Source organism: Myotis yumanensis, unplaced genomic scaffold (genome assembly GCF_028538775.1).
Source record: "Myotis yumanensis isolate MYYU_CA2020_CCGP unplaced genomic scaffold, mMyoYum1.0.hap1 SCAF_3, whole genome shotgun sequence".
NCBI classification, from domain to species: Eukaryota; Metazoa; Chordata; class Mammalia; order Chiroptera; family Vespertilionidae; genus Myotis; species Myotis yumanensis.
In genome coordinates, this window is record NW_027223754.1 from 210,846,932 (window position 1) to 210,864,699 (window position 17,768).

The 17,768-nt window shown below is 44.4% G+C and overlaps 1 protein-coding gene across 1 annotated transcript; it reads left to right on the forward strand.

Annotated features, from left to right (window-relative positions):
- Window positions 1-147: 147 nt before the first annotated feature.
- Window positions 148-12,093, forward strand: WBP2NL (WBP2 N-terminal like). Its single transcript, XM_070408012.1, has 6 exons — window positions 148-209; window positions 2,931-3,039; window positions 3,293-3,434; window positions 3,636-3,728; window positions 8,834-8,941; window positions 11,229-12,093. Exons 1-6 carry the CDS (start codon window positions 148-150, stop codon window positions 11,636-11,638), a joined length of 924 nt encoding a protein of 307 aa, XP_070264113.1. The 3' UTR covers window positions 11,639-12,093.
- Window positions 12,094-17,768: the final 5,675 nt, after the last annotated feature.

Here is a 17,768-nt window from a genome sequence, read left to right on the forward strand (position 1 = left end):
GCAGGCGGCCCAGCGGACCGCTCACTCCTTGTCTTTGCGCCATAATCGCCACCCTCCGCTTTCCAGCCCGGCCCCTCGGCTTGGTGCAGGCCCCGCCCCTTCCCATCTGCGGGGCGGCCGGAGGGGCCCCCCCCTCCCCGCAGAAAGATGGCGGTGAACCAGAGCCACACGGAAAACCGCCGCAAGGCCTACATCCCTTACGGCGAAAGGTGCCTGAGGGGAAGCCGGGTGCTGTTGGAGGCGGGGGGGGGGGGGGGGGGGCGGGACAGACTGGGTAGAGCCGGCGGCTTGCGAGCTCTCAGCGAATCAGGGGCTTTCGCGCCTTTTCCGACGCTTCACGCTTAGCGCCGCCTCCAACGTTCATGCGCGTGCGCGTCCTCATGTCCTCATGCCTGCTCCTCGAGGTGGTGGCGCAAGCGGAAGCGTGTGGCCTCGCACGTGTGAAGGGCGGGAGCGCGCCTCCGGTGACTGAGGGCGGGGCGGGATCTCCTGGAGAGGGCGCGGCACCTCAGGAGAAAGGTGAGCCGCCCTGGGGCGGTGGGGAGTCCCGTGTCACCTCAGGAGAAAGGTGAGCCGCCCTGGGGCGGTGGGGAGTCCCGTGTCACCTCAGGAGAAAGGTGAGCCGCCCTGGGGCGGTGGGGAGTCCCGTGTCACCTCAGAAGAAAGGTGAGCCGCCCTGGGGTGGTGGGGAGTCGCACCGCCCCTGCGGGTGGCGTGCAGCTGCTGTTGGGCGCGAGGTAGCGACCTTTGTAGGGTGACGGCCATAGCCGCGCTCCCTCCGCCCACTCTGGGAAACTAGGCCGTGGACTTTGGGGCGGCGGAAGAGGCATTGTGTGGAAAATTCTAGAAAGACTCCAAACTGTCGGGCGCGGGAGGGGGGGGGGGGGCGGGAGGGGGGGCGCTCCTTGTCTTCAGAACTTCCCAAAGCCCCCTTCCTTTTTGGCCCCAGCCAGGGATAAGCCTGCTGTTTATGTAAAAGGCTGGGACCGGAAGAAGAGCCGCCTGGGAAGAATGGCGTTCCCTCTGCGGGCCGGGGCGGGCCACGGGGCGCTTTAGGGTTTGCAGGTCGCTTTGCTCAGTGCCTGCAGGGTTGCTGCTCCCCCGCCTTTGGCCGTGCTCAGGCTGTCTGTCTGGAGGGAGTCGGTTGTTGGTTGGTTGTTGGTTGTTCGCCCCTCCACCTCACACGCAACTCCCCTCCCTTAATTCCCCGGCCCCCAGTTTCTCAGAGTCCTGCTTGTCCGCCGCCTGACCCCTCTTAACCACACCCCTCTCCGCGGGGGTGGCCCTCGTGTGTCCTTTGGAGTCGCCTGGCAGTGCGGTCCTGACACCAGGTGCTGTGCTCAGGTGCACTGAGCCCCCCTGAGCCCCTTGAATGCCGGGTCGCTCAGCTGGTTGGAGCATCGCCCCCATACGCTGAGGTTGTGGGTGCGATCCCCGGTCAGGGCACATACAAGCATCAGCCAGTGCATACCTAACTGAGTGGGACAATAAATCCATGTTTCTTTCTTTCCTTTTGCACATGCCGGAAGCAACCAATCCGTGTTCCTCACAGCAATGTTTGTGTCTCTCCCCCTTCCTTCCACTCTCTCTAAAAATCAATGGGAAAATATCCTCGGGTGAGAATTAATCAAAAAAAAAAAAAGATCTTGAAATACTATTCACCCCTTAAGAATCAGCTCATATTTCAATCTTTCTATAAAGTCATTCCTAATTACTTCAACCAAAACTAACCTCCCCTTTCACTTAGTTGTCGTGACATTTTTGTGCCATTTATGTTGTCATATATTGCTTGTGTTAGTACCTGTATTCATGTAATTCAGTTGTTCATTCTCTCAGTAAATATTTAGTAGCACCCACCATTTGCTGAGACTGCAGTGGCAAAGAAGGCAGGCATTGTCCTTAGTGATCATTAGGAAAGACGTTGAACTAATCAACACATATAGTCTTTACTAAGAAAAAACCAATGGGATTCTATGGATGAACCCAAGTTTTTCAGGTTAAGAGTGAGGGGAGAACGTGAATGGCAGCGGGAGCAACATGTGAGAGGAATCTGGAGCATTCTGCATGCCTTACCTGCTTTAACATTTCCTTTAGCACAGCGCTTGATAGTTCCTGCAGAAGAAGTATAAGCATTTGTGAATAAACAGAAAGAATACAAGTAGTTTTATAAGAAAAATAATCCAGCCCTGGCTGGTGTGGCTCAGTTGGCTGTGCATCGTCCTAGGCACTAAAAAGTTGCTGGTTTGATTCCTGGTCAGGGCATGTAACTAAGTTGCATGTTCAGTCCTCGGTAGGGGGTGTGCAGGAGGCAGCCCATGGAGGTTTCGCTCTTAAATCGATGTTTCTCTCTCTCTCTCTCAAAATCAATTTTAAAAAAAAAATCTTTAAAAAAAGATACAAGCCCTAGCTGGTTTGGCTTAGTGGATAGAGCGTCGACCTGTGAACTGAAAGGTCCCAGGTTCGATTCTGGTCAAGGGCTTATGGGTTCGATTCGGGTTGTGGGCTTGATCCCCAGTGGGGGACTTGCAGGAGGCAGCCGATCCATGATTCTCTCTCATCATGCATGTTTCTATCTCTCTCTCCCCCTCTTCCTTCCTCTCTGAAATCAATAAAAAAATATTTTTAAAAAAATACTTATAAAAAATATTAAAAAAATAAAAAAGATACAAGATTTCTGACTGATTTTCAATAAATACAATCGAAAAATTTAAAGAATGTTGTAATCCAGAGATAAAGATGGAGAAGAATAAATGTGAATTGTTAGGGAATAAAATAATTTAAATTCTTTTTATGTCAATAAAGATAGTAGTAGTAGCAACAGCTAACATTTATTGAGTGTTTGTCCAGGCTAGGAACTGTGCCAGGAGTTCTATGTTTGTCACTTGATGTAACTTCTAAATTGTGTGCTGTCTGCCCTTGCTTTTCTGCAGTGTCTTGAATCAGTGTAGTGATGTGGAGCTCTCCTTCCCAGAGCAACCACCAGGATCCAATTTCTTTCATGGTACAAAGAGGGGAACGTTGCTTCTCACTTCATACCGGGTAATTTCTCTTTCTACTTCAATTTTCATTAACTCTACATTGTTTTCCTTAAGATGGAGAGAGGGTAACCATTGAGTTTCAAAGTGTTTTAGAACATTTGCACTTTGAGATTTCCCATGTTGAAGAATGATAGAAGAAAATGGGTGATGCTTTTCATCAGGCCAGGATGCCAAAGCAAACAGCCTTAGACATTTTTATGTCTCAAACTATGGACAAATTGCATTCCTTTTTCAAAGTTACTTTCCTTTCTTAGGTGATCTTCGTGACGTCACACTCAGTCGATGATCCCATGCATTCTTTTATGATGCCATTTGATCTGACGAGTAACTGCACCCTCGAACAGCCAGTCTTTGCCCCCAACTACATTCAAGGAACCATTCAGGCAGCTCCAGATGGTACGTGTTTACAGTCAGAAGTGTATTTTTTTTCTTAAAAGCTTCCAGAAGGTTTAAGATTCAGACTTGGCTCATGTTGGAATTCAAACGAAAGATAGCCACCCTGCTTCTTGGGTAACGTTTCTGTCAGTGTTTGCGTTAGTCTAGTTACCAGCTGTGCCAGCCTGCCTCTTAGTGAGTGTGTGCCGTTTCTTCCCCCAGGTGGCTGGGAAGGACAGGCTACTTTTAAACTATCCTTCAGAAAAGGAGGTGCCATCACATTTTTCCAGTTGATGATGAAAGCTGCCTCTGCTGGTGAGCGATAATGATAAAACTATTAAGCACTTTGGGTTTTTGAGGCTTGTGGAATTGAAGCAGGACTGTTACCCAGTTAAGATTTTCTGGTCTCTGTGAGTAGGCACTTGGTAGTTGCACATGTACTAATGTGTATGCAGCAAGCATTTCCTGAGCCTACATAGTATGTGCTGAGTACAATATAACCTGCTGGGAAAACCGATTATTCAGTCCCTCCCTGTTCGGAAGGAGTTTGCAATTTAGTGGGAGCTTACCAACCAGACACCTGAATGACTAATAGCACCTCATAATCTTTTATCCATCCAAATGCTGGTCTCATATCACTAACTAGTCTCATCACATCAGGGAGCCCTGGTTGCCTTAGCTCTTCTTCCCCTTGCATGCCTTTTTGTCATCTCTTTTCTCTGGCTTTGCCTTTGTTTCTCTTGGGCTTAGTCCCCATCTTTGATGAGAGGAGGGAAGAGGTAGCACTGCTCTAATGGATGGTACCAGAGAACTCTTTCAAATTTTGAATACAAGTAATTTGTATGATATAAATTTATTCAGTCTAACCTCACTCCATGCTCTTCACTCTCTCACCTTTTGTACTCCAATCCAACTGGACTTCTTTGTACCTTGTTCTCTCATCTCTGAGCCTTTATGATATTTCCTCTCTCTGGAGTGCTCTTTCCCTTTCTCCCTTGCCTTCCATTCCCAACTTCAATCTAGTTGAGACTAACATAAACTAGTAGAGACAGACATGCAAGTATGTTATCTCATAACATGTGCTGTAATAGAGACATGGACAAAGTGCTAGGACACAAAGAAGGATGGAGTGAAGTCTCTAGCTTAGAAGACTGACTGGATCATGATTCTATAAACCATGGTCAGGAATATAAGAACTCTGGTTGGTGTTTCTTAGTGGTTAGAGCAGCCGTGGGCAAACTACGGCCCGAGGGCCGGATCCGGCCCGTTTGAAATGAATAAAACTAAAAAAAAAAAAAAAAAAAGACCGTACCCTTTTATGTAATGATGTTTACTTTGAATTTATATTAGTTCACACAAACACTCCATCCATGCTTTTGTTCCGGCCCTCCGGTCCAGTTTAAGAACCCATTGTGGCCCTCAAGTCAAAAAGTTTGCCCACCCCTGGGTTAGAGTGTCAGCTCATGCACCAAAGGGTTGTAGGTTCGATTCAAGGGCACATACCTGGGTTGCAGGTTCACTCTTGGACCCGACCAGGGCATGTGCAGCGGGCAAATGGTCGGTGTGTCTCTCATATTGATGTGTTTCTCTCTCCCTCCGTCCCTCCCTTCCTCTCTCTCCCCCCCTCTCTCCCCCTCCCTTCCACTCTCTGAAAAGCAAAGTAAAAAATATCCTTTGGTGAGGATTAATGAAACAAAACAAAAAGGATACAAGAGACAGTCTAAGTTGGAGAGGAAATGAGGTTTTTTAAAAATTATTTTTACTGATTTTTAGAGAGGGGGAGAGGAGAGAGAAAGTGAAACATCTAGAGGGGAACATCATTTGGCTGCCTCCTGCATGTCTCCCCCTGGGGATCCAGCCCACAACCTGGGCATGTGCCCTGACTGGGAATCAAACCAGCAGCCTTCTTGTGCAGGGGATGACGCCCAATCAACTGAGCCACACTGGCCAGGGTGAGAGGAAATGAGTTTAATTTTAGACCTAGTAGTACTAGCTAGCGTTTATTCAGTGCTCAACATATACTGGAGTGTTCCAAGCGCTTTACATATGTCAATTTATTTAATCCTCACAAAAACCTTATAATGTAGGCGATAATAATTATCCCTGACTTATAGCTGGGGAAACTGAGTCACTGATGGTTACATAATTTCCCAAGGCTATACAATTAGTAAGTGATAGAGCTGAACTTACTCCTTCTCTCTTATTAAACATTTTATTTTTGGGGAAAAATTAAATTGATTGAAAAGTTACACAAATATTACAATGAACTACTATGGACCCTTCATCTAGATTTACCCATTATTAACATTTTCCCACATTTGCTTTATCTTTTTTTTCCTCTTGTTTTTTCCCCCTTTTGTTTTTATTGAAATATTTGGAAGTCACAAAGATCATTTCCTTCATGCCTAAATATTCTAATGTGTATCTCAAGGCCTTTCTCTTATCTAGTCATTGTACTTATTAAATTCAGAAAATTTAACAATGAAGCAGTATTGTTAATATAGTTTATATTCAAATCCAAATGATTGTTCCATTACTGTTCCTAATTCTAATAGCACTTTTTTCTGCAATGCAGGATCTAATCCTGAATCACACATTGAATTTAGTTGTCTTACTTCTTTGTTTTCCTTTAATCTGGACTCAGCCTTTTTTTGTCTTTCATGACATTGAAATTATAAAATAAATACAGGCTTATTGTTTTGTAGAATGTCTCTTAATTTGGGTTTGTCTGTTCATTATGATTATATTCAGATTATGTATTTTGGCAAGAATACTATATAAGGGACTTTGTGTCCTTTTGAGCCTACGCTCCTTATCCCTTAATACAGGTGTGAGGTACATGGGAGTGCAAGAGGTCAGTGGACGTGCAGCTCAGAGCTCCAGAGATGAACTGTATCTAGAGACTGATTTGGAAATCTTTAGCATACTGGTCATCTCGGGAGCCATCTGATTGATGGGCTCATTCAGTGAATTAAGGATGGTATTCCAAGGGTCCTCAACATTTAAGGAATGGGCAAGGAGGAGTGAGTGACCTGTAATGAAGATTGAGAAGGGGCTGACTGGGAGGTAGGAGGAAATCAAGTGAGTTTATTATCCTGGAAGTCAAGAGAGGAGAAAGTCTCAAGCAACACAGAGTGGTCATCTGTGGCAGCTCCTGTAGAAATGTTTGGTAAAATGAAGACTGAAAAATGTACATAGCGTGTGGACATTTGAGTTTGCTGGTCTTAGCAAGCGAGATTTTAGTGAAGAGAGAGATCCAGAAGCCTGACAATGGATAACAGGGTGTCCTGGCAGATAAAGGGAGTACAACTATGGGGAACCCAGGGTCGGGGACCCTTGGAAGTCCAATTTCTCTTTGCTACAGATGTCTGGGGAACTCAGGGCAATTACATACTGGGTCTTGAGTTCCTTCTTAGTTTTGGCCTCATAGTACTGAGGGGGACTTATATTTAGGATTATGGGTTAAGAGTGAGGCAATTTTTGGGGATCCTCTTTGTGCTCACATTAGATCTACTCCTTGCCCAGCTGGTGTAGCTCAGTGGTTGAGTATCAACCCATGAACCAGAAGGTCACAGTTTGTTCCCGGTCAGGACACATGCCTTGGTTTTGGGCTTGATCCCCAGTAAGGGGCGAGCAGGAGGCAGCCAATCAATGATTTTCGCTCATCATTGATGTTTCTGTCTCCCTCCCCCTTCTCCCTTCCTCTCTCTGAAATCAATAAAAACATTTTTTAAAAAGAGATCTGCTCCTTGGCCTGCAAAGGTAGGCAGTTGCACGGCCACTTGGAAGGATTTAGTCAACTTACATGAACTTGGCCCAGTGTCTGGAACTGCTCTGGGTCTCATGGTATCGTGGCTTAGGTGTGGGAACCTACCTCTGCTCCCCTGGCAAGACTCAGGGCTTGTGAGATGGGCTTCCTTGAGGCCTTTGGAATTAATTGTCCATTGTGCTTCATGATCTGATTTATTGACCAGGAAAGATGGCCTTCCCCTCTGCAGAGTGGATTTGTCAGGGGTCTTTGAGTTATATTTTTAACAAATGTATATTGAATACTTACTGTGTGTCAAACACTAGGTAAGACGATTGGGAACACAACGGTGAATAAGACATACATGGTCCCTGCCTTTGTAAACTTAGTCTAGTGAGAATCATATAAAAAATAAGCAAATAGCCCTGACCAGTTTGGCTCAGTGGATGGAGTGTTGGCCTGTGGACTGAAGGGTCCCGGGTTCAGTTCCAGTCAAGGGCATGTACCTTCATTGCGGGCACATCCCCAGTGGGGGGTGTGCAGGAGGCGGCTGGTCGATGTTTCTTTCTCATCGATGTTTCTAGCTCTCTATCCCTCTCCCTTCCTCTCTGTAAAAAATCAATAAAATATATTTTTAAAAAATAAGCAAATATATAAGTGAATAAAATAATTACTTCTTCCAAAAAAGGGCTACTAATAGGATATTGAAAAGGAGAATATCAGGGGTAAGGAGGACAACTTTAGATTTATAATGAATTACTTAAAATAATGCCAGCTATTTAATCAGGTAAACCCCAGATTATCAATGGTTTAAGACAATAGTAGATATTAATGCTTATATAAAGGCCAATCATCAGGGCTAAAAGGGGAATCTGTTTCACATAGCCCTTCAGGGACCCAGGGTAATAGAGTATCTGCCATCTTTAACACATAACACATGGCCAGTTGGATTGCTGGCAGAGAGGGGAAGAGAGGAGATCTTACCTGGGAAGTTTTCACGGTCCAGGCCTGGAACTGGTGTACATTACTTCTGGTCATATGTGATATGACCAGAAATCAGTGTGGTAGGCTGATAATGACTCCCAAAGATATATCCTTACCCTAATCCTCAGAACCTGTGAATGTCACCTTATTTGTAAAAATAAGTCTTTTGGGATGTTATTAATTTAAGGATCTTGAGATGAGGAGATTATCCTCAGTTATCTAGTGCAAGCATGTCAAACTCGTGGCCGCATGCCTCATTTATTTGGCCCGTGTTAGCCTTTGAGTTTGACATGCTTGATCTAGTGGGCCTCAGATGCCATCACAAGTGCCCTCAAAAGAGAGGGAGAAAAACAGAAGTGCTTTCCTCTGTACCACACAGCCATTAAATTGGCCTTTAATAGATATATCTTACCAACTTGATAGAATTTCTCACTTGGAAATTTTTTCTGAATACCTATTATGGTAGGTGCCATTATGCTAGACCCTAAATAAACAGGCAAATAAGCCACAACCTCTGCCCTCAAGAAGCATAGAGTTCAGGACAAGGGCGAGGTATATTCTTTATCTTGTATCCTGGAAACATTGTTGAACACTCAAGTAAGGTGATAGTTAATACTTAGTTAATTATCTGGTTGATAGCTACATGCATTTGACTTAAAAAAGAAAGTTGCCAAATTTCTTTTTTCAGCTGCCGAAGGAACTCCGCTTCAAAGTTTAACTTACTGGTTTGGTGCTCCAGAACTGTTTATCGTTAGTGGGCAAGGGAGCATGTGCAACCGACAGAAGTCTTGTCCAGGTAAGGTATGGCATAAGGTTCTTCCTGGGAGGTGGAAAAGTATGCTAGCTTGCTTCCAACCTTACTGGCAGGAGAAGCATCAGAGGTTTGGAGGTTGGAAAATGGTTGAGTACGTGACTTCATTTCCAGACTGAAACCCAGTGGCACGTCAGTAAGTTTCAGGCTTACTTTTAATTAATAATATACAGATATGGAACATACTTAGGCAACTCCCATTATTGGGAACAGTCACTTCCTGTTTGCAGCCTGAGCAGAAAACATATGCTCCTATTCACTTCCCCCTTCCCATTTCACACAAGCATCGCCATCAAGTTTGCACTATGCCCTTCAACCTCACTAAGGATTCCAGCCCTGGGCTTTATGCCCTGTGCCCTTTAACAGTTGTGCCTGTCCACAGCTGCTGTCATGTTACTGGGAAGTGATCATTGATTCTCAAATGTTGTTCACCATCTACTGGTAGACCACAAAGGGTCTCCTAATGGGCTGCCAACAGACCCCAAAATGTGGGCCCTTTCTTGGGTTCTTCTTGGAGCATGACGTGCATGTCATTGGCACTTAGCTTTGTATACAACTGAAGGATATTTATTTGTAACCTTAATAGTTACCTAGTTTTAAAAGGGTATTAAACTGTAATACTGTGCTCAAAATCTAAAATGTTGCTAAGGTGTTACAAATTTTTTTATAGAGTTGAAATTCATAAAACATAACATACAACAATTTATGCCGAAACCGGTTTGGCTCAGTGGATAGAGCGTCGGCCTGCGGACTCAAGGGTCCCAGATTCGATTCCGGTCAAGGGCATGTGCCCGGGTTGCCGGCACATCCCCAGTGGGAGATGTGCAGGAGGCAGTTGATTGATGTTTCTCTCTCATCGATGTTTCTAACTCTCTATCTCTCTCCCTTCCTCTCTGTAAAAATTCAATAAAATATATTTTTTAAAAAAAATACAACAATTTAAAAATGTACAATTGGTATTTAGTATATTCACAATGTGGTGCAACCATCAGCTCTCTAGTTTAAAAATTTTTCATCACTCCATAAAATACTCCATAATTCCCTACTAAGTAATAATTCCCCATTGTCTCCTCTCAACATCTCTAATATACTCTAATCTGCTACTTGTCTCTGAATTTGGTTATTCTGAATATATCACATAAAAGGAATCATACAGTATATCACCTTTTGTGTCTGGCTTATCACACCTAGCATAATGTTTTCTAGGTTAATCCCAGTTATAGCATGCACTTTATTTTATTTTTTTGTGGCTGAATACTGTTTCACTGTACATATATATTATAATCTATTTCCTCATTCTTTCACTTTCAATCTATTTGTGTCTTTGTATCTAAAGTAAGTCTCTGATTAAGCCCTGGCCAATATGGCTCAGTTGGTTGAGTGTCATCCCTTGCACTGAAAGGTCACTGGTTCGATTTCCAGTCAGGGGACATGCCTGGGTTGTGAGCTCGATTCCCAGTGTGGGGAGGTGTAGGAGGCAGCCAATAGATGATTCTCTCTCATCATTGATGTTTCTCTCTCTCTCTCCCTCTCTCTGAAATAAATAAAAACATTTAAAATAAATAAAACATTGGACAGTTATAATCATGGTTGCATAAACATATTAACAGATATTCTACAAAGAAATACATTAAAATACTAAGTTTTTGTATGTTATGATTACATTATAGATGACTTTTAAAAATTCATCTTTTGCCGAAACCGGTTTGGCTCAGTGGATAGAGCGTCGGCCTGCGGACTGAAAGGTCCCAGGTTCGATTCCGGTCAAGGGCATGTACCTGGGTTGCGGGCACATCCCCAGTGGGAGATGTGCAGGAGGCAGCTGATCGATGTTTCTCTCTCATCGATGTTTCTAACTCTCTCTCTCTCTCCCTTCCTCCCTGTGAAAAAATCAATAAAATATATTAAAAAAAAAATTCATCTTTTTCCTATTTTCCAAATACATATTCCTCATTAAGCATGTATTACTTTTTTATAATCAAAACACACTTTATTAAGTAAAACATGTATCTCTCTATATACAGCTATAATTAATGCAGAGATTAACTGTAGGGCTATTTTCATGTTTATTTTAATCCCTCCACAACAGGAAATGATAAAGTTTTCAACTGGTGGTAGCTGAAGGATCTGGTTTTACCATTATTCTGCCTGATTCTCTTCCTGTGTTAGTTTGCTTCAGCATAATTTTTTTCTTCTTCCTCCTTCTCACTTATTCCTTGTCCACTCTAAGAAATAAGTAACTAATTTTTTCTTTTCTTCTCAATTTACCCAGTTGTTGTCCAGGGGCCCCAACCTGTGAGATATGGAGCCCCACCAGAAGCATACAGAGTCCCACCAGCGGGATATGCACCCCCACCAGCGGGATACGGACCCCCACCTCCGGGATATGGACCCCCACCAGCGGGATATGGACCCCCACCAGCGGGATACGGACCCCCACCTCCGGGATATGGACCCCCACCACCGGGATATGGACCCCCACTTCCGGGATACGGACCCCCACCTCCGGGATACGGACCCCCACCTCCGGGATATGAAGCTCCACCTCCGGGATATGAAGCTCCACCTCAGGGATATGAAGCTCCACCTGCTGGAAATAGAGCTGGCTCTCACAATCCTGAGGCAGCCCAGCCTGATGGATATGATGCTTCTCTTCCTTCCACCTCATCTCCTCAGCACTAAGAACTAAACCCTGAAGATTCACCAACCAAAGTAGAACCCTAAAACTGAAGTCAGGATAAGAAGGAGGACTCAGGTATGTGTTTAAAGACCTTTCTCAAGTAGTTGTCCCACCCTCTGGAAGGGCAGTCTTAGGGGGAAAGTGAAGCTTTACTTCCATGCCTAGATTTTAGAAGCAAAGTCAACTCTTGATTAGATGGGCTAAAGGAAAAGTAGACTGATAGGACTAATTCCCCAATAATTTGGTTGACATTGGGCTGCATTTTTAAAAAATATGTTTTTATTGATTTTAGGAAGGGAGAGGGAGAGAGAGAGAAACATCGATTGCCTCCAGTATACACCCGGACAGAGAAGTGAACCAGTGACCTTTCAGTGCACAGGACGATGATCAACCAACTGAATCACACTAGCCAGGGCTGAGCTGCATTTTAAAAATATATATATTTTTATTGATTTCAGAGAGGAAGAGAGAGGAAGAGATAGAAACATCAATGATAAGAGAGAATCATTAATCGGCTGCCTCCTGCACGCCCCCTACTGAGGATTGAGCCCACAATCCGGGCATGTGCCCTTGACCAGAATTGAACCTGGGACCCATGAGCAGGTGGATGCTCTATCCACTGAGCCAAACCGGGTAGGGCTGAGCTGCATTTTTTTTTAACATATCTTGAATGTGACTTTTTACTTTTTCCCCTTCACCATCCAAGAAGCATTTATTATGCTCATTTTTGTAGGCACTAAGGTATATGTTAGAAATATCAAGTTGAACACTTATTTTTCACAGCATTCTTTATATTAATGAAAGGATGGAACAACTTAAATTTCTAATAGTGACAGAATTTCATAAATTATAGTATATTCATACAGTGGAATATTATGCAGCATTGAAAATGATGTTTAGAGGTAGAAAAGCCTTTAAGAATACCAAAACCAATGAAGCAATCAAGGAAAACATAAAGTAAATATAATTTTGACTATATTGATTTTTATTTTAATTCTGTATGACCAAAGTTAAAAGATAGGCAATAGACTAGGAGAAAGTAATTTCCAACATATATATTAAACAAATAACTTTTACTCAGAATATATGAACTCCTACAAATCAACCCAAAAGAAAAATGGACAAAAGATATGAATACCCTATTAACAGAGGCGATAGAGTGGCTGACCAAGAAACATTTGAAAAGGTGTTTGTTCTACTCAACTAGTGTTAGGGAAGTCCAGCTTGAAAAGAGAAACACTTTTTTATTTCCAAAGATTTACAAATATTAAAAAGATTGAAAAACTTAAGTGTTGGGAAAGATGTGGGAAATGGTTATTGTTATAAATTGTTGGAGGGAGTTTTTGTCAATATGCCTTTTTTAATTATTATGTTTTAAATATATTTTTATTGATTTCAGAGAGGAAGGGGGAGAAATAAAAACATCAGTGATGAGTGAGAATCATTGATAGGCTGCCTCCTACACACCCCTCACCAGGGATGGAGCCCACAATCTGGGCATGTGCCCTGACCGGAAATCGAATCATGACCTCCTGGTTCATAAGTCAACACTCAACCACTAAGCCATGTGAGCTGGGCTCGGTATGCCTTTTTAGAAAGAAATTCAGCAGTGCCTTTTATTATTTTCTAATCCTCACCTGAGGATATGTTTTAAGAGAGAGAGAGAGAGAGAGAGACACATCAATATGAGGGAGAAACATTGATCAGTTGCCTCCTATATGCACCCAACTAGGGAATGAACAAGCAAATTAGTTATGTGCCCTGACCGGAAATCGAGCCCACAACCTTTTGGTGTATGGGATGTTGCTCCAACTGACTGAGGCATGCCCCCCACCCCCGCTAGGGCCAGCAGTACCCTTTAAAAGTAAAAATGAGAAGAAACCAAGATGGCGGCATAGGTAAACACCGGAAACTGCTGCCTCGCACAATCACTTAAAAAATACAACTAAAAGACGGAACGGACATCATCCAGAACCACAGGAAGGCTGCTGAGTGGAAATTCTACAACTAGAAGGAAAGAGAAAAGCACTGAGACTCAGAGGAGGTGCGGAAGTAGAGTGCAGAGGTAGGAGGTGCACGCCGAAAGGGCTGGCAACTTAGGACGCCGTACGTGGAAAGGGCTGGTGGCTGAGGATGCGGTTGTCTTTTTCAATCAGGAGCGAGTCTTAAGCTCCCGACTGCTCTGAACTCCAATTCCGGGTGAGTCTCTGGGGACCCAGACTCATATGAGGAGAAACTGGACTGTCTGGCATCAGGCAGAACTCGAGGGCGGCTTTCTCTCAGAGGTGCTTGCAGCAATTACCGGGACATTGAGATGCGGGGCCTCTTAGGGTAGGACTGGGGAGCAGCCATAGCTGCTTGCTCCGCCCTGTTGATCCCCTGAGACCCCGCCCCACCCAAGCTGTGCACAGAGGCTTTTGCATATGAAAGGCCTGGCCCTTTACAACCTGAAAATTACCTAACAAACTGCAGCTGAATCAGAGAGACCCAGAACTTCCAAAAGAAGGTCCAAGGCCCCACAGCAGCTTGCATTGCTTCACAGCTGGGCCTCATCTGGTCACCTCCAAACCCCAAACAAAGAAGAGGAATCTCTCCATAGTTCCTGCTGGGTAGCCTCAGGCAGAGGCTAAATTAGCACCTCCTTAGAGATCCAAGAGTCAGTGTACCCAGTGGTCAGAGTGGGACCATCCAGATTACAACTCCTCAGATCCATAAGGGACACACTCAGGGGGCAGACTCAGTGAGCACCAAAGCCCCACTGAAGTAAGTCTTGCCCCAGAAGGGTGTCTCCAGCTCAGAAGTTCTCTCACTGCAGACACAGCTGATTCTCACAGTCAGTTGGCCTGGAGGTAAATTCCTCCCAGTAATACCTACAACAATCAAGACTTAACTACAACAAGACTGTGCACAAAGCCCACAAAGGGGTGCACCAAGAGTGTCTACCTCAGGTAATTGGGGAGGCTGAGCCACTGGGCCTATAGGACACCTAACACAGAAAGCCACTCTATCAACACAGGGAAGCATAAAAAATGCGGAGACAAAGAAGTCACAAATGACAGAAATGGAGGAAAGCAAACTACTGGATATAGAGTTCAAAACCACACTTTTAAGGTTTTTCAGGAATTTTCTAGAAACCGCCAATAAATTTAGTGAGACCCTCAAGAAATCTAGTGAGACCGCCGATAAAGGTAGTGAGACCCTCAAGAAATCTAGTGAGACCCTCAAGGTTATGAAAAAGGACCATCTAGAAATTAAGCATACACTGACTGAAATAAAGGATATTATGCAGAATTCCATCAGCAGACTAGAGGATCGCAAGAATCAAGTCAAAGATTTGAAATACAAAGAAGCAAAAAGCACCCAACTGGAAAAAAAAAAAAAAAAAAAAGAATCCAAAAATACAAAGGTAGTGTAAGGAGCCTCTGGGACAGCTACAAGCGTACCAACATCCGAATTATGGGGATGCCAGAAGAAGAGAGAGAGCAAGATATTGAAAACCTATTTGAAGAAATAATGAGAGAAAACTTCCCCTACCTAGTGAAAGAAATAGACTTACAAGTCCAGGAAGTGCAGAGAACCCCAAACAAAAGGAATCCAAAGAGGACCACACCAAGACACATCATAATTAAAATGCCAAGAGCAAAAGACAAAGAGAGAATCTTAAAAGCAGCAAGAGAAAAAAAGTCAGTTACCTACAAGGGAGTACCCACCATACGATTGTCAGCTGACTTCTCAATAGAAACTATGCAGGCCAGAAGGGAGTGGCAAGCAATATTCAAAGTGATGAATAGCAAGAACCTACAACCTAGATTACTTTACCCAGCAAAGCTATCATTCAGAATTGAAGGTCAGATAAAGAGCTTCACAGATAAGAAAAAGCTAAAGGCCGAAACCGGTTTGGCTCAGTGGATAGAGCGTCGGCCTGCGAACTGAAAGGTCCCAGGTTCGATTCCGGTCAAGGGCATGTACCTGGGTTGCAGGCACATCCCCAGTGGGAGATGTGCAGGAGGCAGCTGATCGATGTTTCTCTCTCATCGATGTTTCTAACTCTCTATCTCTCTCCCTTCCTCTCTGTAAAAAAATCAATAAAATATATTAAAAAAAAAAAAAGTAAAGAAAAAGCTAAAGGAGTTCATCACCACCAAACCAGTATTATATGAAATGCTGAAAGGTATCCTTTAAGAAGAGGAAGAAGAAGAAAACGGTAAAGATACAAATTATGAACAACAAATATACATCTATCAACAAGTGAATCTAAAAATCAAGTGAATAAATAATCTGATGAACAGAATAAACCGGTGAATATACTAGAATCAGGGGCATAGAAAGGGAGTGGACTGACTATTCTCGGGGGGGAAAGGGGGATGGGGGGTGTGGGAAGAGACTGGACAAAAATTGTACACCTATGGATGAGAACAGTGGGTGGCGGGGGTAAGGGCAGAGGGTGGGGTGGGAACCGGGTGGAGGGGAACTATGGGGGGAAAAAAGAGGAACAACTGTAATAATCTGAACAATAAATAATCTGAACTTTTAAAAAAATTATAAAGTTAAAATGAATCTACTCTTTATTTAGTGGCTTAGCTTCTGGATATCTACTCCTGAGAAGTACTTGGATGTGTACACAAAGATGTAATTGGGGAGATTTCATTACATTCATTGTTTCTCACAATAGAAAATCAGAAATAACCTATAGGTTTATTAGTAGTAAACATTTAAATAAACCAAGGTACATCCATACTACATATGCAAATCTTCTAAGTCTTATTGTTAAATGAGAAAAGCAAGTTTTAGGGAAAAATAAATAAATATATATATATATATATATACACATACACACACACACACACACACACACACACTAGAGGCCCGGTGCACAAAAATTTGTGCACTCGTGGGGGGGGGGGGGAAGGGGGGGCGTCCCTCAGCCCAGCCTGTGCCCTCTTGCAGTCTGGGACCCCTCAGGGCTTAGGCCCGCTCCCCAGGGTATTGGGCCTAAGATGGCAATCAGACATCCCTCTGGCAGCCCGGCAGCCCTCGGGGGATGTCCACTTGCCAGTGGGGAGCAGGCCTAAACTGCAGTCGGACATCCTTAGCGCTGCTGAGGAGGCAGGAGAGGCTCCCACCACCACCGCTGTACTGGCAGCCATCAGCCTGGCTTGTGGCTGAGCAGAGCTCCTCCCATGTGAGAGTGCCCTGACCACCAGTGGGCAGCTCCTGCATTGAGCATCTGCCCCCTGGTGGTCAGTGTGTGTCATAGTGACCAGTCATTCCCGGTCCTTCTGCTGTTAGGGTCAGTTTGCATATTACCCTGTTACTATGTAGGATAGAGGCCTGGTGCACGGGTGGGGGCCGGCTGGTTTGCCCTGAATGGTGTCCCAGATCAGGGTGGGGGTCCCGCTTGGGTGCCTGGCCAGCCTGGGTGAGGGGCTGATGGCTGTTTTCAGGCTGCCCATACCCACTTCATGGTGGGGGTCCCCACTGGGGTGCCTGGCCAGTCTGGGTGAGGGGCTGAGGGCCGTTTTCAGGCTGGCAGGTGACTGAAGCTCCCAACCTCTCCTTTTGTTCTTTTTTTTTTTTTATTATTCTGGGATTTATTTACCTTCTATGGCTGTCACTGGAGCTGAAAGCCAGCTTTAGCTCTGAGGCTCGGCTCCTGCTCTGAGGCCTCCGCTGGTGAAAGCAGGTATCTGGGCTTTGTTTAGCTTCTATAATTGAAACACTGTTGCAACTCCAGCTCTGAGGCCTGGCTGGCTGAAAGCAGGTTTCTGGGGATTGTTTAGCTTCTATAATTGCAACATAGTTGCTTAGAGTGCAGCTCAGAGCTGGGTGGCGGTAGGCAGGGAACCTTGGCTTCCTCCATCACTGGAGCAAGCAAGTCTCCTGTTCGCTTCAGCTGCCTGGCTGCCGGCCACCATCTTGGTTGGCAGTTAATTTGCATATCGCCCTGATTAGCCGATGGGAAGTGTGTCGGAGGTACGGTTAATTACCATGTTTGTCTATTATTAGATAGGCTCTATATCTCAGAGATTTTCAGTCCCATCAGACTGAATGCCCCCTTTCAGAACTAATATTTTATAATGTTTCCTTTACTTCATTGGGATAAAATTTTCAGACAACTGCATGCGATTCTAC

What these genes read in the sequence shown, in the direction of transcription:
- WBP2NL (XM_070408012.1), top strand. Translation starts at nt 148, where the DNA reads ATGGCGGTGAACCAGAGCCACACGGAAAACCGCCGCAAGGCCTACATC. An exon ending in TGCTTCTCACTTCATACCGG is followed by an intron (nt 3,040 to 3,292) that starts GTAATTTCTCTT and finishes TTCCTTTCTTAG; the next exon opens with GTGATCTTCGTGACGTCACA. An exon ending in CATTCAGGCAGCTCCAGATG is followed by an intron (nt 3,435 to 3,635) that starts GTACGTGTTTAC and finishes TTCTTCCCCCAG; the next exon opens with GTGGCTGGGAAGGACAGGCT.